Here is a 25,639-nt window from a genome sequence, read left to right on the forward strand (position 1 = left end):
TTGCCTGCCCATTCTGATAGCATGGGCTGGATTCTCCGCCCGCCGTGCCACTTTTCTGCGTCTACCCGCCGGTGGGATTCTCCGTTACGCCGGCAGGTCAATGGGGTTTTCCATTGTGGGGCAGCCCCACGCCATCGGAAAACCTCCGGGCGCCGGCAAAATAGAGAATTCCACCAGCAGAGAATCTCGCCCCATATATGTGGCCTTGTGTCCTGTAGCAGGATATTCATATCATCGTCACTGTTTGCCGCTCCTTTAAGTTTTGTATTGTCAGCAAATTTTGAAACTTTCGTCCATATTCCAAAATCAACATAATTCACATATAGTAAAATAAAAGCTGTGGTCCTAGAACTGACCCTTGCCAAACACTATTGTCTCCCACCTTCCTGTCAAAAAAACAACCATCTATCATGACTCTCTGCTTTCTGTCTATAAGCCAGTTTTTTTTATCCAGCTGCACACTTGCCTTCGCATTCTATGAGAGGAGATCTGATTGAAACATATAAAATTCTAACAGGGCTAGACTGGCTAGATGCACGGAAGATGTTTTCTCAAGTTGGGGACTCTAGACCCAGGGACACAGTCTCAGGATATGGGGTAGACCATTTATGACTAAGATGAGGAAAGATTTCTTCACTCAGAGGGTTGTGAACCTGTAGAATTCTCTCCTGCAGAAGGCTGTGGAGGTCCAGTTACTTAATATATTCAAGAAAGTTGTAGGTAATGTTTTAGATTTTAATGGCACCAAGGGGTATGGGGAGAAAGCGCAAATGTGGCTTTGAGATAGAGATCAGCCATGATCATATTGAATGACAGAGCAGGCTGGAAGGGCTGAATGGCCTACTCTTGCTCCTAGTTTCTATGTTTCAATAGGCCTCAGCTTTGTTAACCAGCCTTTTATGTGGGACTTTGTCAAACGCTACCATAAAATGCATAAGTAATGTCCACAACATTCCTCTCATTGACCTTCTTTGTTACTTCATCAAAAATTTCAATCTGCCTTTTACAAATCTGTGCTGGCTTTGCTTAATTAACTCAAACCTCTCCAGATGCCTGTTGGATGCCTGTTTGATTATAGATTCCAAAACTTCACCCATCATTGATGTTAATCTAAATGACATGTAGTTTCTAGGATCACCCTTACACTGCCTCTTGCACCTTCCCTGTATCTAGCTAAAGATTATGGCAAGCCCTTCCACTGTCTCCAGCCCCACTCCCTTTTAGCAACCAGGGATGCAAACCATTCAGATCAGGTGACTTATCTGTCCGAAGCATAGCCAGCCTATCCAGTACCACCTCCCTTTCAATTTTCACGCAATCCATTGCTTCCACTATCTCCACTTTTTGACATATTCCTCAGTAAACTCAGGATTACTTTGAGAATAGTGATTACAATTCCGTAAGTTTTAGAATACTCATGGGCAAAGACGAGAGTGGTCCTAAAGGAAGAGTGCTAAATTGGGGGAAGGCCAACTGTACCAAAATTCGGCAGGAGCTGGGGAATGTGGATTGGGAGCAGCTGTTTGAAGGTAAATCCACATTTGATATGTGGGAGGCTTTTGAAGAGAGGTTGATTAGAGTGCAGGACAGACATGTCCCTGTGAAAATGAGGGATAGAAATGGCAAGGTTAGGGAACCATGGATGACAGGTGAAATTGTGAGACTAGCTAAGAGGAAAAAGGAAGCATGCATAAGGTCTAAGCGACTGAAGACAGACAAAGCTTTGGAAGAATATCGGGAATGGAGGACCAATCTGAAATGAGGAATCAAGATGGCTAAAACGGGTCATGAAATATCTTTAGCAAACAGGATTAAAGAAAATCCCAAATCCTTTTATTCATATATAAGGAGCAAGAGGGTAACTAGAGAAAAGTTGGCCCACTCAAGGACAAAGGAGGAAAGTTATGCGTGGAGTCAGAGAAAATGGGTGAGATTCTTAACGAGTACTTTGCATCGGTATTCACCGAGGAGAGGGACATGACAGATGTTGAGGTTAGGAATGGATGTTTGATTACTCTAGGTCAAGTCGGCATGAGGAGGGAGGATGTGTTGGGTATTCTAAAAGGCATTAAGGTGGATTAGTCCCCAGGTCCAGCTGGGATCTATCCCAGATTACTGAGGGAAGTGAGAGAAGAAATAGCTGGGTCCTTAACAGATATCTTTGCAGCATCCTTGAACACGGGTGAGATACCGGAGAATTGCTAATGTTGCCTTGTTTCAGAAGGGTAGCAGGGATAATCCAGGTAATTATAGACCTGTGAGCCTGATGTCAGTGGTAGGGAAGCTGCTGGAGAAGATACTGAGGAATAGGATCTATTCCCATTTGGAAGAAAATGGGCTTATCAGTGGTAGGCAACATGGTTTTGTGCAGGGAAGGTCATGTCTTACCAACTTAATGGAATTCTTTGAGGAAGTGACAAAATTGATTGATGAGGGAAGGGCTGTAGATGTCATATACAGGGACTTCAGTAAGGCGTTTGATAAGGTTCCCCATGGTAGGCTGATGGAGAAAGTGAAGTCTCAAGGGGTTCAGGGTGTACTAGCTAGATGGATAAAGAACAGGCTGGGCAACAGGAGACAGGGAGTAGTAGTGGAAAGGAGTTTCTCAAAATGGAGAACTGTGACGAGTGGTGTTCCACAGGGATCAGTGTTGGGACCACTGTTGTTTGTGATATAGATAAATGATCTGGAGGAAGGTATAGGTGGTCTGATTAGCAAGTTTGCAGATGACACTAAGATTGGTGGAGTAGCAGATAGTGAAGGGGACTATCAGAGAACACAACAGAATATAGATAGATTGGAGAGTTGGGCGGAGAAATGACAGATGGAGTTCAATCCGGGCAAATGCGAGGTGATGCATTTTGGAAGATCCAATTCAAGAGCGAACTATACGGTAAATGAAAAAGCCCTGGGGAAAATTGATGTACAGAGAGATCTGGGTGTTCAAGTCCATTGTACCCTGAAGGTGGCTGCGCAGGTCGATAGAGTGGTCAAGAAGGCATAAGGCATGCTTTCCTTCATCGGACGGGGTATTGAGTACAAGAGTTGGCAGGTCATGTTACAGTTGTATAAGACTATGGTTCGGCCACATTTGGAATACTGGGTATAGTTCTGGTTGCCACATTACCAAAAGGATGTAGATGCTTTGGAGAAGGTGCAGAGGAGGTTCACAAGGATGTTGCCTGGTATGGAGGGCACTAGCTAAGAAGAGAGGTTGAGTAGATTAGGATTATTTTCATTAGAAAGACGGAGGTTGAGGGGGGAACTCATTGAGGTCTACAAAATCATGAGAGGTATAGGCAGGGTGGAAAGCAAGAAGCTTTTTCCTAGAGTGGGGGACTCAATTACTAGGGGTCATGAGTTCAAGGTGAGATGGGAAAAGTTTAAGGGAGATAGACGTGGAAAGTTCTTTACGCAGAGGTTGGTGGGTGCCTGGAACGCATTGCCAGCGGAGGTGGTAGAGGCGGGCACGATAGCGTCATTTACTATGTATCTAGACAGATACATGAATGGGCAGGGAGCAGAGGGATACAGATCCTTCGAAAATAGTCGACAGTTTTAGATAGAGGATCTGGATCGGTGCAGGCTTGGAGGGCCGAAGGGCCTGTTCCTGTGCTGTAATTTTTCTTTGTTCTTTGTTCTTCTTTAAATATTGATACAATTAATTCATTAAATATTCTAGCCTTGACCAGCACCTCTAAGTACATATCATCCTCTTGGACCCTAATAGGATCCACTCCACCTTTTAATTCCTGCTTACTATTTACATGTTGTGAAAGATCTTTGGTTCCCTTTCATGTTGACTGCCTTTCTACTTTCGCACTCCCTCTTTGCAAGTCTGATTTTCCCCTTCACCTCCCCTCTTGCATTTGACCTGATTCCTACCTGAAGAATTCACCTGACATGCACCATGCACCCTCCTGTTTTGTTTCATCATAATCTCCATTTCCCTGTCTTAAGTTTCCTATTGCTTTTAATAGAACTACAATTAAATCATTTGAACACTGCTGTATAAAATGAGATGACTGAGCAGGCTCATATAGAGTATATTAGCCAATCGTTTAATGTACTGAAAAGACTCTGAGCGCAATGGAATCACAGCTACAAATTGTGTTTGACACCAATTGAAACTCCTTTTTGGTTGTGCATTCTACTGTTACAATATGAACTACTAGTACCATTCAGATTCCCTGAACCAAAGAATTGAAATAATATAGAATCCCAAATCGTTAAAAGCTGCAGCTTTACACAGGTCTACATGAGCTGATTTCCTAATGGCTCACACATATTCCTTCATGTAGCACAATCTCGAATAGGGATTAGGCTAGGGTAAAGTAGCTAATTATCTGTGCCAGAAACCCACCTTTGGATAAAAATCTTATTATTTGATCATTCCTTTTTCACAATTAATTATGATCCTTGAAATTTGTGTTCCCTACTGACTTGCCAATAAGTAATTGTATTCCCAGATGGCTGGATTTTGGATATGGGTAAATACAGAAAAGCTTCATTATTTAAAACAAAATTTCATGGGAATTGACAAGTCATTCTTACCAAGGTTGTATCATCTTTAACAATCCTTTCCGATGAAAAGGAATCTTCACTCGGGACCGGGGAAAGTGCTGATGAAAAGAGAAGTCGTCATGATGGAATAAAAGTTTAAAATTTTAAAACAGCAGGTCAGTTATCGCCTGAAAGGATTGCTTTAACTTTGTGGGGGGCAGCCCTTATATGCACAGAGTGCATTAAATCATTGATTATTCTATACAAATGGGACACCCAAAATAGTTCCTTTTTCTTACTTAGTTTCTGCCTCCCTCTTTGCTCCTTAAAGGTTGGATGTTTGGTTCCACAGGAGGCGCGATACCCTGAGAACCTTCCCAGGTAATCTTAATTTCTGTGGAAGTTTTGACAGTGAATGAAAAAGAAGAGGCGACATCATTGCCCAGTCTGATTTTGCCCAAAATCCACACAGAAAGACATGACAGGATGACTATTAGGAAGCTTGGCCAATATTCTCCTGAAGCCATGAACACAGAGGCACTGGTGCCAATTATATTTTCCCTACTGCCGACATGGAAATGCTTAATTTGGCACATTTCTCATCCATGTGCTTGAGATATTCACTGGATAAACTTTATGAACCATCAGCGAAAGCCAACCCAAGATCCAAAGGAGACAAATTTGGTAAAACCATAAAAGAGCATTTGAAATTCATATTGGCTGAATGCTTGGCATTCAGTTTGAGATGAAATTCTGATTGAGCAACATTGTTCTTTCCAAAGTGAACAATTTTTCTTAATATAACTTCTTGAACCAGGTCATTCTGTTAAAGCAAATGGGAAAATTTGACCTGTCTTTGGCACATGATCTTCAGCATTGCTGCTGCGTGGAGCTCCCAATGGCATTGCTCAAGGGATAATATGAGAGCGCAAGGCTCTCCACCACATCAAGGTGATGATCCTCACGCAACAGCAGTGCTGAAGATCATGAAGCTCCTTGCTCCCAATAGGGCCACCCATGGCAGCAAGGTTGGGAAGAGGTGTCAGACAAAGTGTGATCCAAAAAGTCCTCAACGCCAGAACAGACAAAGGAAGACTATGCATCACAGCAGCTGCAGGCAAGGTGGCCCTTGTCATCATGGTTAGACATGTAACCGAGATCTGATCATCAACCCATCAAGATTGTGTGGAAAATGATGCCGCCCCAAGGCTTCCCCGTTAAACAAAGTCATGGGCAGGCTTCTATCAGGGTCCATTTGTCAAGTCCTGAGGTGATGGAGAATTGACAACGGGGAAGGGCTGTGAACCTGGGAGCCCCAGCTCAAGAATCTGCACCCAGGCAGCAGATGCATGAAGATCAGTAGGCACCTGTGTTGGGACAGAAGTGACTTTAGATTTGGGCAGCAGAATCTGCGACTGAACAGACCTTCGCAATACACTATGCTCACCCCAAATAGGGAGGGGAAAAGAAAAGGTGCCCGAAAAACAGTCTGTCCCACTTTCTCCTAGCTGGGGAAGATCCCTGCAGGAGCATCACCTTTGTGGTCAAAGAAATAAGACTATAAATTTTGTAACTTGGAATGCGAGAACATTCATGGATAATTTCACGAGTGACCATCCATAAAGAAGAAATGCAGTTGTCACACTTGGGCTGTCAAGAGTCCAAATTAACATTACTGCACTCTCTGACAGCCCAAGACTATGAGGACCAACTGAATGAAAAAACAGGGAAATACACCTTTGACTGGAAAGGAAAGGCTGACCTTCTGACCATGGAGTTGGATTTGCCACCCAGAATGGGAGTTTGAATGCAATTCCCCAATTGTATAAATGAAAGATTCATGGCATTTCACCTACAGCTCAGCTGTAACTAATACGGCATTGGCATCAATGCTTATGCCCTGAATTTTGATTCCAATGAAGATGTTGAGGTAGAAGTTGTATTCTAAGAAAAAGTTCTAAATTAATGAAATCCTCACTGATTTTCCAAGAAAAGAAAAGATCTACCTTCTGGGGATCTTTAATGCCAGGGTTAGCGATGACTCTGATGTCTGGAGCAGAGCCATTAGGAAAAAGGGGGCGAGGAAAGCCAGTGCAAAAAGCATCCTTCTGCTGGCAAAGTGTGCTCAGTATGCCTTCACTGTAAAAACCACCCTCTTCTGCCGGAAAAACAAATATAAAACCATATGGAAGCATTCCAGATCAAAGCATAGGCACCTCGTGGACTACGTCAATACTGAGGTTAAGTGAAGTCTGTATCACTCAATCCATTCTTGGACCGATTAGTGACTTGTTCAGTCGTGAGAAACATCCACCTTGCACCAAGTTTTCACAAGGTCCAAAAATTCAAGAGAGGGAAGAACAATGTCTCAGCCCTGAAGGATCTGGATTGAAGAAAGTGATTCCAGATGCAGATCATGACCAATCTGTAAACTCTTCAGACATCCAACTCTATTCCGGAACATTAGAATCAAATAGCAACAGCTACACTAATTAATTAAAATTGCTTATTGTCACAAGTAGGCTTCAATGAAGTTACTGTGAAAAGCCCCTAGTCGCCACATTCCGGCGCCTGTTCGGGGAGGCTGGTATGGGAATCGAACCGTGCTGCTGGCCTGCCTGGGTCTGCTTTCAAAGCCAGCGATTTAGCCCAGTGTCCCTCAGCACAGGTCATGTGTTCTATTACATCACTTTGCAGGCAGCACTGTACTCAGCTCCATGTTAATTCTTTACATACCCTTGTCCTAACCGCGCACTTTAGCAACATGACAATTGTAACTACCTTCAAGAAGCAAAAAAACAAGCATGCTGTGGGAACTAGCAAGACATTTTCCTCTTGTCCACAGCAGGGAATATCCTGCCATGCATTCTCCTGAATCGTTCACTTACTGAGACTGAGGAAATCCTCCCAAAGACGCAGGGCAAGACCTTCCAGCTGTTCACGCTGGAGGGAGCTGACGTTGCAGTATCGCCATGGGTTTCCTGGCATCGTGGGATGGATTTAATGGGATATCCCATTGACGGCGGGAGCAGAAGATACACCGCCAGCCAATGGCAGGTCGTCCCCTACCGCCAAGGAGGGGAAGCCAGAGAATCTCGCCCAAAGTGCGACTTTAGACCTTCCAGGGGAACCTCCAATGTGCTGGACAATTCAAAGAATAATTTTGAGAACAGCATCAACACCATCAATCCAACCAAAATATTTGACTCAAGGCTCTGTGAATTGTGCTCCAAAGATTTGAATGTCCAAGAAACATTATCACAGTCCTGCAATCGCTACTTGAAGATATGATTGCACCTGTCTTGAGTAGGAGATCTGAAACAACATATACTATTTACAAAGACAGTGGTGATTAACCTCATCAAGGATCAGCTCGCCTCCGGTGTCAGTATTAAATACTATCTAATCGTTCAGCTTGAGTAACCTTTCATCAGATTTAATATGTTCCACTCGGGCTGAAATGTTGGTTTCTCTCCACAGATGCTGCCTGACCCGCTGTTTTTTTCCAGAATTGGTTTGTTTGTTTTTTTATTTTAGATTTTCATCATCTGCAATATTTAGCTTTTGTGTCAAATACTGTCTAGATGGGAACCTCCATAACCTCATTCTCCTCACGTCAAAACTAAACTGACCACCATCGACATACACCAGTCCGCACCTGGTCAGTGTCATATTCTACCTCCCAGATAAGTTGAAGGAGAAACTCTACAAATGTTGAGCGCTTCCCATACTTTGGTAGCCTCTTCATTAAAAAGGTCACCATTGGCAAGGAGATCCAACACCAGATCAGCTGTTCCTGCTCTACCTTCTAAAAATTGCTGCAGCTAAAATCATGCTTGGGATTTTCTGCATCCCACCCCCCTCCGCAGTTAGATTCAGGAGGCGGTTCGCTATTGGGCGCTGCCGGGATCGTCCAGTCCTGCTGAAGTCAATAACCATTTGCATTGCTCACCAGCAGGAACCTGTAGCAGGGGCTCATCTCCTGTGGGACCAGGAGATCCGCCAAGGTTGGAAAATTCCGGCCTCTGTGTTTGACAACAAACGACCTCCACAAGTTAACGAAATTCCTTGTCTACAGAACAGTGTGACCTTGACTGTGCATTAGCGACACTGAAGAGTGCTAGAGAAATTCCATCAGCAATATCTCCATCGCATCCTCTAGATTCAATGGGTGGACTGTCGAACAAATGTTAAGTTTCTTCCTTGAAGCCTGATCCGCAAACATTCAGGCAAAACTCCTGCAAAATCAACTTTAGTGATGGATACTTGTGTTCAGATAGTTGCAAATCATCACCCTGGCAAAATCCTGTTTTATTAAAACCCAAATGGCCAATAATCCAGTGGAGTACGCGCTTCACAGACACTCTGACGGCTCTCCTTGTAATGTGACATATATGAATGGGAGGAGCTTGCATTCAAAATCTGGACAATTTGATGAGCATGCTGCATCATGTTTTGAGTCACAAGCTCTGAATGTTGAGGCAGATCTGCAGCAGAAATGGAAAGACAAAGGAAGCAAACCCTAACTCTGGATCCCACTACCTCATGTGACATCCTGGTCCATATAATAATAATAATAATTTTTATTGTCACAAGTCGGTTTATATTAACACTGCAATGAAGTTACTGTGAAAAGCCCCCGAGTCGCCACACTCCGGTGCCTTTTCAAGTACACAGAGGGAGAGTTCAGAATGTCCAATTCACCTAACAAGCACGCCTTTTGGGACTTGTGGGAGGAAACTGGAGCACCCAGAGGAAACCCTCGCAGACGCAGGGAGAACGTGCAGACTCTACACAGTGACCCAAGCCAGGAATCGAACATGAGACCCTGGAGCTATGAAGCAACAGTGCTACCCACTGTGCTACCGTGCTGCGTAATGTACTCAACCATCTGTAGGTGGAGAATTGGCCTGTTCAGTAACATGAAATCCCATAGTAGAAAATTGTGACCCGGAGTATACATCATCTTTGAATCGAGGGACATCCGACAATGATGTATGTGCTAAGAACTATGGTGCAAGACACCATCATTGTTTAAAGGTAAACGAGATTCAGCAATAAAGTTGTGCCAAATTTGGATTTTAAAGGACCACAGACTTTATGAAGAATGAGGGAGTTGAGGAGTTAAAGTTTTACCCATTGCATGTAATAAGCTAGAGTGGGAGAGGATGCACTAAATATCGCTTTCAACGCTGTAAGGATGATATTCCTTTGACAGTGGCAAATGGTCTGTTCTGATAAGTGAATGTAGGATTCAGTCATGTTTGAACCTTAACTGATTTGGAGAGGTGGGGCACATACAATTTTATGTAATTCTGAACACAAGCTCAGTCACTTTGTAGGAGAGAATGTTTTGGAACTCCATTTTCTTAAATGGCAAAATCAGCAGTGGGCAGTAATTTCTGCTGGCTCAATTCGGATTAAATTAATATTGTCCACACAGGCAGTAAACCTAACTGTCCATGTGTCTCCCAATGGATAATGTTTTCCTGAGCACCACAAAATAAAACCTTTAGAGTATGAAAATGCCTATAGGATGATTCCCACCAGCACCTTGAAGAGTTAAAGTCTGTCATTTCAATGATTGTTCTAAACTACAATTAGAATTCATTACTTAACAGAATCTGTCTCACAACATAATTATCAGCGAGTGAAATAATCAACATGCCTATCAGTTTTATAAAGGTAATTATACCTAATCATTCTTCTACTTATTCACATGGTGTATAACAGCTGCAGTAGCAGTGGCCAAGCCTGTCATTTTGATGTGAGCACCGCTTTGTTTTATGTCACGATTGCGTAAACATTAGAATTTTGTATTTTTGGCGGAGATCCTCTTTTTCAGCTTGAAGAAGCAGTTATCTTGAGGCTTTGTAACCCCAGTAAATATTTTTAAGCTGTGCAATGAGCTGGCAGCTTCATTCCCACCATCTCTCTGTGCAGCAGAACAGATTAGGTACTCCCCTACAGATTAGGAGGGAAAATCGGAGTGACAGCTCCCCGCAGACACACTCTTACACCATGAGGTGGAGGCATTATGGCACAAATGCCATTTGGACAATCGAATCCATTGCTTGGTTGAGTCACCAAATCAATCCCACTGTTCTATCCCTGCAGGCGAATAATTTTATTTCCCTCATTAGCCTACCTGATTTCATTTTTTAAATCCGTGATTGTCTCTGTCTCTGCTTCGAACACCTTGGGCAGTGAGTTGCAAGTCGCTGTGTAAAGAAAATTCTTCCCAATATTTCCCCGTATCTCATGCCTGATACCTTAAATCTTAGTCCCCTCATCTTGTAGATCACTTAATTGGAACAGCTTTTGCTGTCCTCCCTTTTCTAAACCTGTCATAATCTTGAATGCCTCTTTCGATTATTTCCTCAGTCTCCTTTGATCTCAGGAAAACAATGTCAGCCTTTCCAACCTAGCCTAGTAACTAAAATCCCCCATTACTCGAACCATTCGGGTATATCTCCTCCAAGCCATCTCAAGGATCTTCAACTGCGTTCAAGAGTGTGGTTACCAGAACTAAGTACAATATTCTGTTGATAACCAGAGTTTTGCAAAGGTTCAACATAACTTCCCTGCTTTTGCACTGAATGCCTCTATTTCTGAACCCAAGATCACAACTGTTTTACTGACATACTGGGCGCGATTCTCCGCCCCCCACGACGGGTCGGAGAATAGCGGGAGGTCCTTCCTGACATTTTTCCCGCCCTCCCGCTATTCTCCCCCCCCCCCGCCCAACTCCCGACACGAATCGCTGCCGCCGTTTTTTTACGGCCGGCAGCGATTCATAGCTGATAGATGGGCCGAAGTCCCAGCCCTTTACGCTGTTTTTACGAACGGCAAACACACCTGGTCTGGCCGTTCGTAAAAACGGCGGGAACAACTCGCTTTTTATAACCATGGCACCGATTGGCACGGCAGTACCACGGCCGTGCCAAGGGTGCCATGGGCCCGCGATCGGTGGGCACCGATCGCGGGCAGCGGGCCCGATGCCCGCGCACTATTTCTCCTTCCGCCGCCCCGCAGTATCCATTCGCGGGGCAGCTGAGGGGCATCCCGGCCCGCGCATGCGCGGGTTTCGCGCAAATACGCGATGACGTCATCCGCGCATGCATGGGTTGGAGTCTTCCAATCCGCGCATGCGCGGCTGACGTCATATGACGCGTCAGCCGGCGCTAACTCCGGCAAGCGGGCTTAACGAAATTCGTTAAGCCCGTGATGCCGGAGCTTATGGCGTCGGGCTGCTAGCCCCGACCGGGGACCAGAATCGGTTCCCGGTCGGGAAGGAGCGCGCTGGCGTCAAACCCGCCCGGGTTTGACGCCAGCCTTACGATTTCTCCCGTTTTGGGAGAATCACGCCCACTGACTCTTCAGTATGTCCTGCCACCTTCAAAGTTCAGTGCACCTGAACCCAGGTCCCTCTGGTCTTGCACATTCTTTAGAACTGTGACATTAAGTGTATGTTGCTTTCCATATAACTTCTGCCAACATGCACCACACCACACACTATATCCCATCTGCTCCTTGTTTGTCCATTCTGCTGGCATGTTACAATTGATTTGTATTACTGTCCCTGTTTGCCGCACCTTCAAGTTTGGACAACGCCTATTGAATCCCCTTGACCAACCTTCTCTGTTATTTCATAAAAAATGTCAATTAATTAGTCAAGCACAACCTGTGTTTTACAAATCTGCATCAGCTCCTTCATTAACTCAAACCTCTCCATGAGCTTGTTGATATTTTTTCCTTGTTTATTATATTTAAACCTTGTCATGATATGCAGACATGCAGATAATGATATACAGAGAGGCACAGCCAGGCAGATAATGAACACAGAGAACAGGACATGACCAATGAGCAGGCAAGACACTCAGGGGTGGTATCTCACTATAAAAGGCACAAGACACTCACACTCCGCCTCTTTCCACTGATGAATATCTACATGGTGAGTCAGGGTGTATTTACAGTATCACACCTCCAGCATGTGGCTGGTTCAGCTAGTCTGCTTCAGTCAGACAGAGTAACCACACTTAGGTTAGCAGAGAGTTGAACTCATAGAGAACTGTGCTAACTGTGCTACTGGTTCAATAAATCAGATTGAACTAACTTCAAGGTCTGGAGTATCTTTTGGTTAAAGCTGCATCCAGTTGCAGTCTGTGTTATACCAGAGTACATAACACAACAAACCTCATCCACTACTGATCTTAAACTGTAGTTACTTGGAATTTCCTCATACCCTTTCTTGAACAAGGGTATCAAATTTTCCACATCCGAGCCAACTATTCAGTAGCATTTGTAAAGATCTAGGAAGAAGTCAAACCTGCACCCTTTCAGGCAATGAATGGTTCATTACTTAAGAGAAGAATATATAATGAAATGGCTTTGACAAAGAGTCATCCAGCATCTCTCCACAGATGCTGTCAGACCTGCTGAGGTTATCCAGTATTTTCTTTTTTAGTTTCAAATTCCAGCATCTGTAGTAATTTGCTTTTTTAATAAAATAATCCTGTTTAAACAAAAACATGCACATTACTGCAGGCTCGGCTGGATGTCACTGATAATACACAAAAACTACAATGCTCATGCCCTTGGCACCTATTTTCCAGGATTATAGGTGCTGTTTTAGCTCCAGAATGGCATTCTTGGTTCGTGAGCGTCTAATGGTGCGGGCTGTGCCAGATACAGTTTTGATTGGGGCATTTTTGTCCTCCAGGGGAACATCCGCTGGAACTATGTAGAGCAGACAGATTGTGATATAAATCAATGTCCAAATCTAATTGACACAAGTGAGGTCATTCCTGAGCTCAACATTCCAGTTAACCCTGCCCCTTAACGATGCACAGGGGAACATGGAAGAAAGACCCTCCCACTCCTCTACCTAACACCAGTGCTATTTAAAGTAATCATCAACACCTTATATTGACTGTTGCTGTGATTATAGAAGTGTTTGCTGCTTTCTAAATTTCTTTAACATTTCTACAGCAGATAGTCATAGTCATAGAAACACAGAGGTTTGCTGCACAGAAAAGGTCTTTCCGTCCATCATCTGTGCCTGTAATAAAACAACCACCCAACTATTCTAATCCCATTTTCCAGCACTTGGCCCATAACTTTATGTACCTTGACTTCATAGAACATAGAACAGTACAGGCCCTTCGGCCCTCGATGTTGTGCCGAGCAATGATCACCCTACTAAAACCCACGTAACCGGTATACCCGTAACCCAACAATCCCCCCATTAACCTTACACTACGGGCAATTTAGCATGGCTAATCCACCTAACCTGCACATCTTTGGACTGTGGGAGGAAACCGGAGCACCCGGAGGAAACCCACGCATACACAGGGAGGACGTGCAGACTCCACACAGACAGTGACCCAGCCGGGAATCGAACCTGGGACCCTGGAGCTGTGAAGCATTGATGCTAACCACCATGCTACCGTGAGGCCCGTTCACAGGTGCACATCTAAATACATTTTAAATGTTATGAGGGTCTCTGCCTTCACCACCCCTTCAGGCAGTGAGCTCCAAACTCTCACCACCCTCTGGGTGAAAAAGGTTTCCCTCACATCCCCTCTAAGCCTCCTGCCTCTTACTTTAAATTTATGCCCCCTGGTCACTGACCCCTCCACCAAGGGGAAACGTTTCTTCCTGTCCACTCTATTTATGCCCCTCATAATTTTATACATCTTAATCAAGTTTTCCCCAAGTCTCCTCTGCTCCAAGGAAAACAACCCCAGTCAACCCAAGCTCTCTTCATAACTAAAACTCTCCAGCTGAGGTAACATCCTGTTCAATCTCCTCTGCACCATTTCAGTGCTATTACATCCCTCCTATAATGTGGATTCCTGAACTGCACACAATTCTCTCGCTGTGGTCTAACCAATGTTTTACACAGTTCCAGCATAACTTCCCTGCTCTTAAGCGCTATACCTCAGCTAAAAAAGGCAACTATATCATATGCCTTCTTAACCACTGTATCGACCTGCCCTGCTACCTTAAGGGACCGATGTACGTGCACATCAAGATTCCTCGCATTCTCAGTTTTTCCCAGGGTCCTGCCATTTATCATGTATTCCCTTGCCTTGTTTCTTCTGCCCAAGTACATCATCTCTCACTGATCCGGATTGAATTCCATTTTGCCACCGTTCAGTCCATCTGACTAGCCCATCAATGTCCTCTTGTGATCAAAGACAAATGCATTTCCTTCATCTACACACCTGCTCACCTCTTCACAAAATTCAATCAAGTTGGTCAGACATGACCTCTCCTTATTAGAACCTTGCTGACTGTTCTTGATTTACCTCTGCCTCTCCGTATGCAGATTAATTCTGTCTCTCGGAATTGCTTCCAATAGCTTCCCCACGATTCAGGCTAGAGTGACTGGCCTGTAGTTTCTTGGTTTATCCTTTCCTCCCTTCTTGAATAATGGCACCAATAGTGCAGCAGGTGTTGAAATATTGTGGCCGGGATTTTATGTCCCGCTACGGGAGATTCGCTGGCCCAGTCAAAAGTCCGTTAAGTTTTCACTGTAGTGGACGATCCTGGCAGTGGATGGGCTGGAAACAACCGCACTTTCCTTGTCTTCAAGAATACTGAAAAAAAATCCCTTGTTCACAATAGTGAATGGGCACAATAGTGTTCATTCCTCTTGGATTGCAGCATGACAGAGAATAAGCAGAGGTAGCACAGAGCTCGACGAAGTGCTCCAATAGGGAGGTGGACAGGGAGAAGGGCTCTCAGCAGGATATCATGTCCACCCAGAGAATTCTGGGAGCAATTCTCCTACCAGAACCTCTGAGCACAATGGCCGGGATTCTGGGGACAGATCCCCCCGCGCCCTCCAGAGGACTCCGCAGGCCGCCCGCAGAGCCAGGTCCCGCCGGTAAGGACTTGTTTGATTTACGCCGGCAGCACTGGCCGAAAACGGTCGGCCACTTGGCCCATCAAGGAGCGGAGGATCACGGAGGGGGGCACTGGCAACGGCCCCGGACTGGCGCGACACGATTCCCGCCCCCGCCAAAAAACCGGCGCCTGAGTATCCAGCAGCGGGCAGCGGGGTGGGATTCACGTCGCTCCCCTGGCGATTCTCCAGCCTGGCGGGGGGGTCAGAGGATCCCACCCAATATGTCAGACGTCTGTACTTCAGGACAACACCTTCACTGAAATCTGTCATCTGCTGAAGTCAGAACTACAATTTCAGAGCTGGAAAATGAAGACATTGCCAATGGCTGTCAAGGTGACTGCAGCCATGGCTTTTATGTTCTGACTTGTTCCAGATTAGAGCAGGCAATATGCCTCAATCAGTTATTCACTGTGGCACAAGGAGGTCACTAAGACTCTGTATTCCAAGAAAGCTGAATACATTCTGGCTTGCCTTGCCAGCTGAAAAAAGCAGGTGGAGCAATCACAGGTCTTCACAAGGAGTATATGCTTGTGGGTGTAGGATGCCACTGACTGCCGTCACCACATATCGACTCCAATGTCCCATCACCAAAATTTCCAACTGGCGAGTGTCCATATGCAACGTATCATGCAGGTCAATGTCCTGTACCATGACATGATGTGGAGATGCCGGCATTGGACTGGAGTGAGCACAGTAAGAAGTCTTGCAACACCAGGTTAAAGTCTAACAAGTTTGTTTTGAATCACTAGCTTTCGGAGCACTGCTCCTTCCTCAGGTGAATGCAAAAATAAAAAAATGAAAATCGCTTATTGTCACGAGTAGGCTTCAAATGAAGTTACTGTGAAAAGCCCCTAGTCGCCACATTCCGGCGCCTATTCGGGGAGGCTGTTATGGGAATCGAACCGTGCTGCTGGCCTGCTTGCTCTGCTTTCAATGCCAGCGATTTAGCCCTGTGCTCCGAAAGCTAGTGATTCGAAACAAACTTGTTGGACTTAAACCTGGTCTAAGACTTACTGTGCTGTACCTTGACAGCAGTCATTGGGCAGAATCATATGAAGACAACTGGGGCCTGGGCCGTTGGCTGGATAGCTGGCAATATCCCTACATCACCCCTTTTCGGGAAGGCCCACAGCACCATGTGCCAATTAGATAATTAACAGGCCAATGGCAGGCCTTACCCTGGAAATTGGGATCCTGGGAACAGGAGTCACACCTGCTGAGAGCTGTCAGCCAATCAGAGGCTCTGGCGAAATGGTGAGTGCATGGGAACAGGTGAGTTGCTCTTGCGTAGATTCAGCACAGTCTTTCCTTTACTCATTCATGGGATGTGAGTGTCGCTGGCTAGGCCAGTATTTATTACCCACTCCTATCTGCCGTCGAGAAGGTGGTGGTGAGCTGCCTTCTTGAACTGCTGCAGTCCATGTAGGTACACCCATTGTGCTGTTAGATGTGATGGACCAAAATCTCTTTGCCTGAGCTATAGGCGGTCTGTGATTTAAGAGACTCCTTGGCGATTCAGAGGAGGTGTACTCTAAGGGTTATCCTTTGACAACATCACTCATTGCTCTGGTGAACCAAAACACTTAACTCTGTTGTACAGTCACGTGATATTGAGGAATGGCTGAAGCACTGGATATAGTAAAGCAATGGATCCTGACAATATCTCAGCTGCTGGGCTGATGATTTGTGCCATTGAACGAGCCACAAACCCAGTTAATCTGTTTGAGTGCTCCTCAAACACCAGCATCTACTCAGCAATATAGAAATATTTCCAGGTGTGCCCTGTCCATAGAAAACAGGATAAATCCAATCCAGCCAATTACACCCAGGAACATCCATCCGATCATCAGGAAAATGCTGAATCTTGGGCTGGATTCTCAGTTTCAGGGACTATGTCCCCATGCCGTCATGAAAACTGTCGTCTTTTAAGCCAGAAAAGCTGACGTCAAAAGGTAACAGATTCACAGCGTTGCAGGGGGCTAGCAGGCAGACGTCGTAGAGCTTGCAGCTCCAGCTGCTGATTCGGCCCCCCGCATTTATAGGTCACAGACCACGCATGCGCACGGCGGCATCCTCCAGCGGCCGCTCGTGCTCCATGGCTTTCCGACGCCCCAAAGTCTGTCCAATGTTTATAAGGCACAAGTCAGGAGTCTGGTAGAATATTCTTCACTTGCCTGGATGAGTGCAGTTCCAACAACACTCAAGAAGCTTTACACAATCCAGGACAATATTACCTTCTTGAGTGGCACTCCATCCACTACTTTAAAACTTCCCTCCACCAGTGTGTACTGTCTACAAAATGTACTCTGGCAACATGCCAGGCTAGCAGCACCTTCAACAGCTCCTTTCACACCTGCGACCTCTACCTAGGTGAATAAGGACACCAAACACTAGGGAACCTGCAAGGGGCTTGTAATGCAGAACAAGGCCAGCAGCGCGGGTTCAATTCCCGTCCCGGCCTCCCCGAACAGGCGCTGGAATGTGGCGACTAGGGGCTTTTCACAGTAACTTCATTGAAGTCTACTTCTGACAGTAAGCGATTATTATTATTAAGTTCCCTCCGATTCACGCACCACCATGACTTGGAACTGTTCCTTCACTGTCATGAATAAAAATCCTGGAATTGATTCCCAAACAGCACAGTGGGTGTACCTAAACCACATGGACTGCAGTAGTTCAAGAAGGCAGCTCACCACCACCTGCTCAGGGACAATTAGGAGTGGACAATAAATGCTGACCTGGCCAGCGACCCCTACATCCTGAGAGAATTTTAAGAAATGGAAGAAGAAATATGGGTTGTGATGAAGGGAAGGTGAGAATTGGAGAGAGGTGTTGGGGGGAGGAAGGGGGGGGGGGCACTGGTGGTATTGGTGGTGGAGGGCAAGATGTGCATGCTAACAGGTAGCAGGTTGTAAATGAGAAGAGATAGCAGAATATGGAGAAAATGGGATGTCAAAAGTTGGGTTGGGTATGAGGATCCTATCACCTTTGGCCTTCGGATGTGACCTCATTGATTCGATACTCCAATGATGGAGAATACTATCCCCCACATTGGTGTGAATACAGCTGTACCTGTTCTCTGCTGGGTTGGTACTTCTGCCTGTAGTCATGTGCCAACTGGTTCTGTTAGAGAAAGGGAAGTGTGTCAATGAGTGTGGTGGGATCTCTTTGGGTGAGGAGGGTGTGTGTTATGTATTTAAGTAGTACATCCCTGATTGTGGAACATCACGTGATCTGAAGTGACATCAGTTTGCGCGGGCTTTAGCAACATCTCCTGGATAAACCTTACCCGTTGTGCTTTGAAGAAACCCAAGTGTGTGGTGCCTGCATACTTTTTCTTTTTTTTGGCATTTAAGATTATAACACTGGGCAAGCTGTAATCTGTAGTGTGAGGCTTGCAGCAGCACTAAATATGTGAGAATAAAATGGGGAATATGAATGTCAGGTGTAAGCTCTGATCGATAGAGATTAGTTGGTAGGTGCATGATGGAGTGTGCTGAATTAAGCAGGGGCTCAGGCTGGCGGCGCAGCTGGTAAAAATATAGCATTCAAAGATACATTCTATGACCTTGACTACTCATGAGGTCATTGAACTTTTCTGAGACTGCATATATGTGCTTGAAACTTGGCCCTTTGCATCCATCTGTTATTTGATCCTGCTGTTTTTGAAAAGTTTGTCTGGAGGACTCCCTGACTCCTGTGGATCAATGACACCGTTCCTCCTGTAATCCTTCTCCACCAGAATACACTGAGAGAATTTAGGAGCATGCTAACTCTCTGGTTACACTGTAATTCGCTAATGTTCCTGATCAAACTCCAGGCAAAAACAGTTCCTGCACCTACTCCAGGCAGACACTACTTCATTTGAAGAAGTGCCAAGTTGGCTTTATCATTAGGGTAACTATATCATGCAGGCAAACTATAATCGATGCTAGCCTTGCATAAGCTTGACCCTTCTGCCGATTTAATGCTCGCTCAATGCAGGCAGCACATAGTGGGTTTGTTGTGCATCCCAGCCATTTTTGAAGATGATCAGATTTTGTCTCAAAAGTCTTTTTGAGGCACCAAAGAAAATATTTTCCTGGGCACAGCATATATTGGAAAACCGGGCTGTCAGAGTACAGGAACCTGCACGAGTTTCCTTCCCATATTCACTCAAGCAATCCAGTGCACATGCATGGATCTGGGAAACTCTCTGTGTCAGTATTATTGCAATGGTTCTCCGGCAGTTTTCAGGAGGATTATATCTTCAGAGGGCTCTGCACTTTCAATTTTTTTTTTCTTAACTTCTTACTCGTAACACTGGAATACGGAGCCAGATTGAAAAATCGTATCACCATGGCAACCTAATGGTTGAAGTAATAAAAAAGCACTTCTTTCATCATCAGTGCAGAACAAGATTCAGAACATGACACATATGTAATTTGTGCTGTGAATGTGTAACACACATAAATAATAGAAAAATATTAATTGAATAGAAATTCACAATTTAAAGTATTGAGGTCATGGCACTGAAAAGTAAATGCAGATATTAAACAATTTTGATCTTTTAATTTGTATTCACTTAATGCAACTATCCGGCGTAATATTATTTCAGAGGGTCTTATAATTTTTAATTTCTTTTAACTCGATGTCTGTGTTAACAGTCTTTCTTTCCCTCTCTTCGTTACCTTGGTAAAAAGGGTAGTCAAGTGATTTTGAAGGGGAGAAACACTCTGTGGATAATCACTTCCGGGTGCTCCAAGCGTTCAAAGCTGCTTTGGATCCATAGTGATGGAATTATTCCACAATGCTCAGTACCAACTCTTCCTAGTGAAGTAGAATAGAAAAATGATAAGTAAATGGTGCTGTTCTAGAAGATTCATGAGAGTGTACATGATTATATTTTAGTCTCGTGGGGAAGTGTCTGGCAGCTTTCTAGCATTTCTTCAACCTTGTCAAAATGAAAAATCAAAATTTCTGTTTGAATTATTGGGCTGAATTTTAGCAGCCATCTCAGGAGGACAGGGGTAGTGAGGGAAGGGGGAAGGGATTGGGGCAGTAAAGTTGCTTGAGAAGCCGGGGAATGGAATGATTATTGCCTTTCTGCTGTCATGCCACCTTGCCAGTGGGGAAAGTACCGGATGACCATCCCACCCAAAGGCCGATTGAGCCATTTATGAGACCAATTAATGGCCTCTTCCAGTCTCCATTTGCACTTCCCAGTGACAAGTGGGCCTGCCTTCACATGGGGAGACTGCCAGGTGAACCCTGTTGTTTATCCAGTGGGCTCTGGACTGAGGGTAGAGGGTGGACTTTGAGGGGCATCCAATGTGGGCATTCTTTCGCCCACAAGGGTCCCCTCAGTGACACTGGTCTCCCCATTGCAATAGTGCTTCCTGCCACCACCAAGACCCACCACCACCACCACCACCACCGAACGAGCTTGTCTGACTGTCTCAATGTCCCTAGACTCTCTGACTTTCTATATTCCCAAACTCCATTTGCCATTACTCTGCCCAAGTCTGCAACCTATCTATGTCCTGCTGTTTCCTCTGACAATCCTCAACACTATCTGCCACTCCACCAACCTTGGTGTCATCTGCGAACTAACTAATCAGACTAGCTACATTTTACTCCAAATCATTTATACACACTACAAACAACAGAGGTCCATTGTGGAAAAAAATCAACAAGCATTGAGGGAGATTTGGATTTCGTAAGGAGAGCCAGCAAAGATTTGTAAAAGGCACATTGTACTTCATTAAATCTAATTGAATTTCTAGATGAACGAACAGAGATGATAATAAAGGAAATAGAACATAGAACATAGAACAGTACAGCACAGAACAGGCCCTTCGGCCCTCGATGTTGTGCCGAGCCATGATCACCCTACTTAAACCCACGTAACCCGTATACCCGTAACCCAACAATCCCCCCATTAACCTTACACTACGGGCAATTTAGCATGGCCAATCCACCTAACCCGCACATCTTTGGACTGTGGGAGGAAACCGGAGCACCCGGAGGAAACCCACGCACACACGGGGAGGACGTGCAGACTCCACACAGACAGTGACCCAGCCGGGAATCGAACCTGGGACCCTGGAGCTGTGAAGCATTGATGCTAACCACCATGCTACCGTGAGGCCCCTAATGTGGTGGATGTTTTCAACATGGATTTTAAGAAAGCGTTTGACAAGGTATCACAGGAAAGGATAGTTAACAAAACCAAGACTTATGGAATAGCAAGGCCAGTATGCAACTTGATAAAAGATTGACTTGATGACAAAAAGTAGCAAGTCATGGGAGGTAGTTTTTTTTAATTGAAGGTGGTCTAAGGTGGTGTTCCACAAAGATCAATGCAGAGAAAACACCTTTTTTTTGCAAAACATAAATGACTTGGATCTTAAGAGAGGAAAGTTTCAAAATTTGCTGATGCTTCAAAATCTGGAGGAGTAGCAAACAGTGAGGATGATGAAAATTGCTTGCAACAGGACATAGATCAGCTAGCAGAATGGGTAGACAAAAGACAAATAGAATGTAATACACAAAAGGGAGTAAAAGAGGTAAGAAAGACTCAATGGCACAATTCTAAAGCAACAGAGGGTCCTGGAGGTGAATGTGCAACAGCCTTTGAAGGTGACAGGACGTATTGAGAGAATGGTGAGTAAAGTTTATGGGATCCTGGGCGTCATAAATAGAGGCAATGGGCGGGATCCTCCGACCTCCCGCCAGGTCGGAGAATCGCCGGGGGGCGGCGTGAATCCCGTCCCGCTGCCCCGCGCCGGCTGCCGAATTCTCCGGCGCCAGGGTTTTTGCAGGGTGGGAATCACGCCGTGCCGGTCAGCGGCCTTTGGCAGCGGCCACCCTGGCGATTCTCCGCCCTGCAATGGGCCGCGCGGCCGCCCGTTTTCAGCCAGTCCCGCCAGAGTAAATCAAGCCAGGTCTGAACCAGTGGGACCTGACTCCACGGGCGGCCTGCAGAGTCCTCGGGGGGGGGGGGGGGGGGGGGGATCTGGCCTGGTGTAGTGCCCCCATGGTGGCCTGGCCCACGATTGGGCCCACCGGTCTGTGGACATGCCTCTGCCGTGGGGGCATTCTTTGCCTCCGCGCCGGCTGCTGTCAACCTCCACTGCGCTGCTGTCAACCACTCCTACGCATGCTCTGAGATGATGCCAGCACATGCTGGCGCTCCCGCACATGCGCCAACTTATGCCGGCCGGCGGAGGCCCTTCAGCACCAGTTGATGCGACGCCAAGCCCTTACGCTCTGGCTGCATGGTACCAACCCCTTTGGCGCCGGCCTAGCCCCTCTCCGCACCTTCCGGGTGGCCTGACGCCGGAGTGGTTCACGCCGCTCCTCGGCGCTGGTATGGCCGGCCCCGCTGGGTAGAGGAGAATCCCGCCCATTGCGTACAAAACAAAGGGTGGGATTCTGCGGGAATCTGCGGGGCGGGCAACTCTGGCACAGAGGAGTGGTGTGGACCACTCCAGCGTTGGGCCGCCCCAAAGGTGCGGAATCGCAGAAGAATAGGGTGTCCCCACAGCACAGGCCCGCCCGTGAATCGGTGGGCCCCAATCGCGGGCCAGGCCACCGTGGGGGAACTTCCCGGAGCCAAATCCCCCTGTGCCCCCCCAAGGACCCCGGAGGCCACTTGCGCAGCCAAGTCCCGCTGGTAAATACCTGGTGTAATATACGCCGGCGGGACTAGCCGAAAACAAGCGGCCACTCGGTCCATTGCGGGCCGGAGAATCATCGGGGTTGCCGCTGCCAGCGGCCTCTGACCGGCGCGTCGCGATTCCCGACCCAGCCAAATTCCTGGGGCCGGAGAATTCACAGCCGGCGTCGGAGCGGGCGGGGGCGGGATTCACTCGGCGCCAGTTTGCAGTTGGGGCGGGGTTTATTATGCGCCGGTCGGGGACCATTGGCAGCGGCTCCCCCGAAAATTCTTTGGGCCCCGATGGGCCGAGCGGCCATTGTTTCCTGGCCAGTCCCGCTGGTGTGAAATGGACATGGTCCATCACGGCGGGACCTGGCTTGTCGGCCATCTAGCGAGGTCCTTGGGGTGGCGCAGGGGGATCCGGCCCCGGGCCTGGCCCACAATCGAGGCCCACCCATCTACGGGCGGGTCTGTGCCGTGAGGGCACTCTTTCCCTCCGCGCCGGCCCCTGTAGGGCTCCGTCATGGCTAGTGCGGAGAAGAACCCCCTTGCGCATGCGCAGGAACCACACCAGCGGTTCTGCTCCTGCGCCAACTCGCGCCTGCCCTTCGGCGCCTGTTGGTGCGGCGCCAATCCCTCCGGTGCTGGCCTAACACCGAGAAGTCCGGAGGATTCCGCAACTTCTGGGTGGTCCGACGCTGGAGTGGTTCACGCCGTTCTTGCCGCCGGCGTTGGGCCATCGTGCCAAGTGCGGGATAATCCCACACTTTATTCTGAACCTCTTATAAAGCTCTGATGAGGCCACAACGTGAGTACTGCATCCAGTTCTGGTCACCACACTTTGGGAAGATGTGAACGTCCTTGACGGTGGAGAGGAGATTTACCGTAATGTGTTCAGGAATGTGCTGAAGATTGAAGAAGCTGGGATTGTTCTCTGAGACATAAGGCAATTGAGGGGAGATTTAATAGAGTTGTAAAAGGTTATGAAAGGCTCAGATAAGGTAGACAAGGAAATGTTTGTCTCATTGGGTGATTGTGCAAGGACTAGGGGAGGGAGATAAGTATAAGATTTTGGACAGGAGATGGAAGAGGAATGTGAGGCAGAACCTTTTTACTCAGCGAGTGGTAATGATCCTGGACTCGCTGCTCATAAAGGTGGAGGATGTGGAAACAATGATTTAAAAATGAATTGAATGGGCACTTGAAGGAAATAAACTTAGAGCTGTGAAGACCAAACAGGGGAGTGAGACTGAGTGGATTTTTCGATGGGGAGTCTGCACGGACTTATTGGCCGGAATGACCATAAATGCATGTATGTACAAATGATGTTTCACTCTTGGCGCTAATCAATAATTCACTTGCAGATTTTTTTTTGCTTCTGAGCTGTTAGATTAACCTATTTGTAAAATATAAATCGCATAATGTGACCCTTATTTTCCTGTTCTTAGAGTAAACCATTTGTTTTGAGATTTTGTTCCACTTTGGATTCTGTTTACAAAATTCTGCAGCAGTCATCATCCCATGCTGTAAAAGAACTGCAATGAATCCTTTGCTCTTTCATGTAACTTCTTGATAATGAATACTCCCTGAACAGTATGACTAAACTATGTCCAGTCTTAAGCCAAATGAAGAGGAATGATCTTTGCTTCTTCTTTGTATTTACAGATGAACAGACCAATCCAGGTGAAGCCTGCGGACAGTGAGAGCAGAGGAGGTAGTTGTCTTTGTTGCTGCAAGTCTGGTGCTGACTTTAATTTGTTCAGTATTGCTCGATTTATGTAGCAAAGATGTATCAAAACAAGTGCTCATTGGCCGTTATTTTCTCTCAGAACATGTGGCCCTAGTTTTCAAGATTTTCCATTTTAAATTTACAATGTATTAATTCCAATGTTCTGATTGTCAACTTTTGTTCAGTTTCCTGTGTGGAAAGTCAATTAACTTAACTAGTGATCTCTGTATATTTGGATAGATTTAGGAGTTTGGTAAGTGGGTTTCTAAAATTGAGTGGAATGATACACTAAGAGACATTCAAACAATGGGATAAAACATATTTCATATTACCAACAAGCTATCTTCCTGCTAATCCTAAAGGTATTCTTAAGTTGAATTTCCTGGAGAATTCATCACATTAATTTAAAAGACAGGGTGAAATGTGTTCCTCACAACAGGACTTTGAAAAGACATTGAAGCAGTTACATTAACTATAGACGTGTTTAAGGCAGACATGGATATTTATTCACCAAAACTGAGTTTATTGACGAAAATGTCTTCAAGACATTTTCAAGCTATTTCAAGGCATAAAGATAGCAATCAGCATCTGTGGATTTGTGGTAACACATGGCACAGTTACTTCATCATGCCTTGATGGTTCTGAATTATTTTATAGGAGCTCCAAGTTCTATAGAAATGAGACTAAATACACATTGAACTACAAAATTTAAATGCTGGAAAATCTTTACATTGTGATTGCATCTCTATAATACCCTATGTATGTATTGGTTTGCCAAATTGTCTCTGGGTTTCAGGTTTCATTTGTTTTGCCCATTTTCCATTTGGCTAGATTTTGTATCAGTTCTTAA

At 45.9% G+C, this 25,639-nt stretch overlaps 1 protein-coding gene across 16 annotated transcripts in view; it reads left to right on the forward strand.

Annotated features, from left to right (window-relative positions):
* The window catches only part of celf4 (CUGBP, Elav-like family member 4), a 1,331,379-nt gene that overhangs the window by 539,021 nt on the left and 766,719 nt on the right, over positions 1-25,639 (forward strand). For all 16 annotated transcript variants that reach the window (XR_005459940.1, XM_038790659.1, XM_038790661.1 and 13 more), the window contains exon 3: positions 24,726-24,774. Coding sequence is in view for 15 of the 16 variants with exons in the window: in XM_038790659.1 (XP_038646587.1) it covers positions 24,726-24,774 (49 nt within the window). In the remaining variant the exon portion in view is untranslated. The remainder of the gene's footprint in view (positions 1-24,725; positions 24,775-25,639) is intronic.

The sequence above is a fragment of the Scyliorhinus canicula genome, chromosome 3 (genome assembly GCF_902713615.1).
Source record: "Scyliorhinus canicula chromosome 3, sScyCan1.1, whole genome shotgun sequence".
Lineage (NCBI taxonomy): Eukaryota > Metazoa > Chordata > Chondrichthyes > Carcharhiniformes > Scyliorhinidae > Scyliorhinus > Scyliorhinus canicula.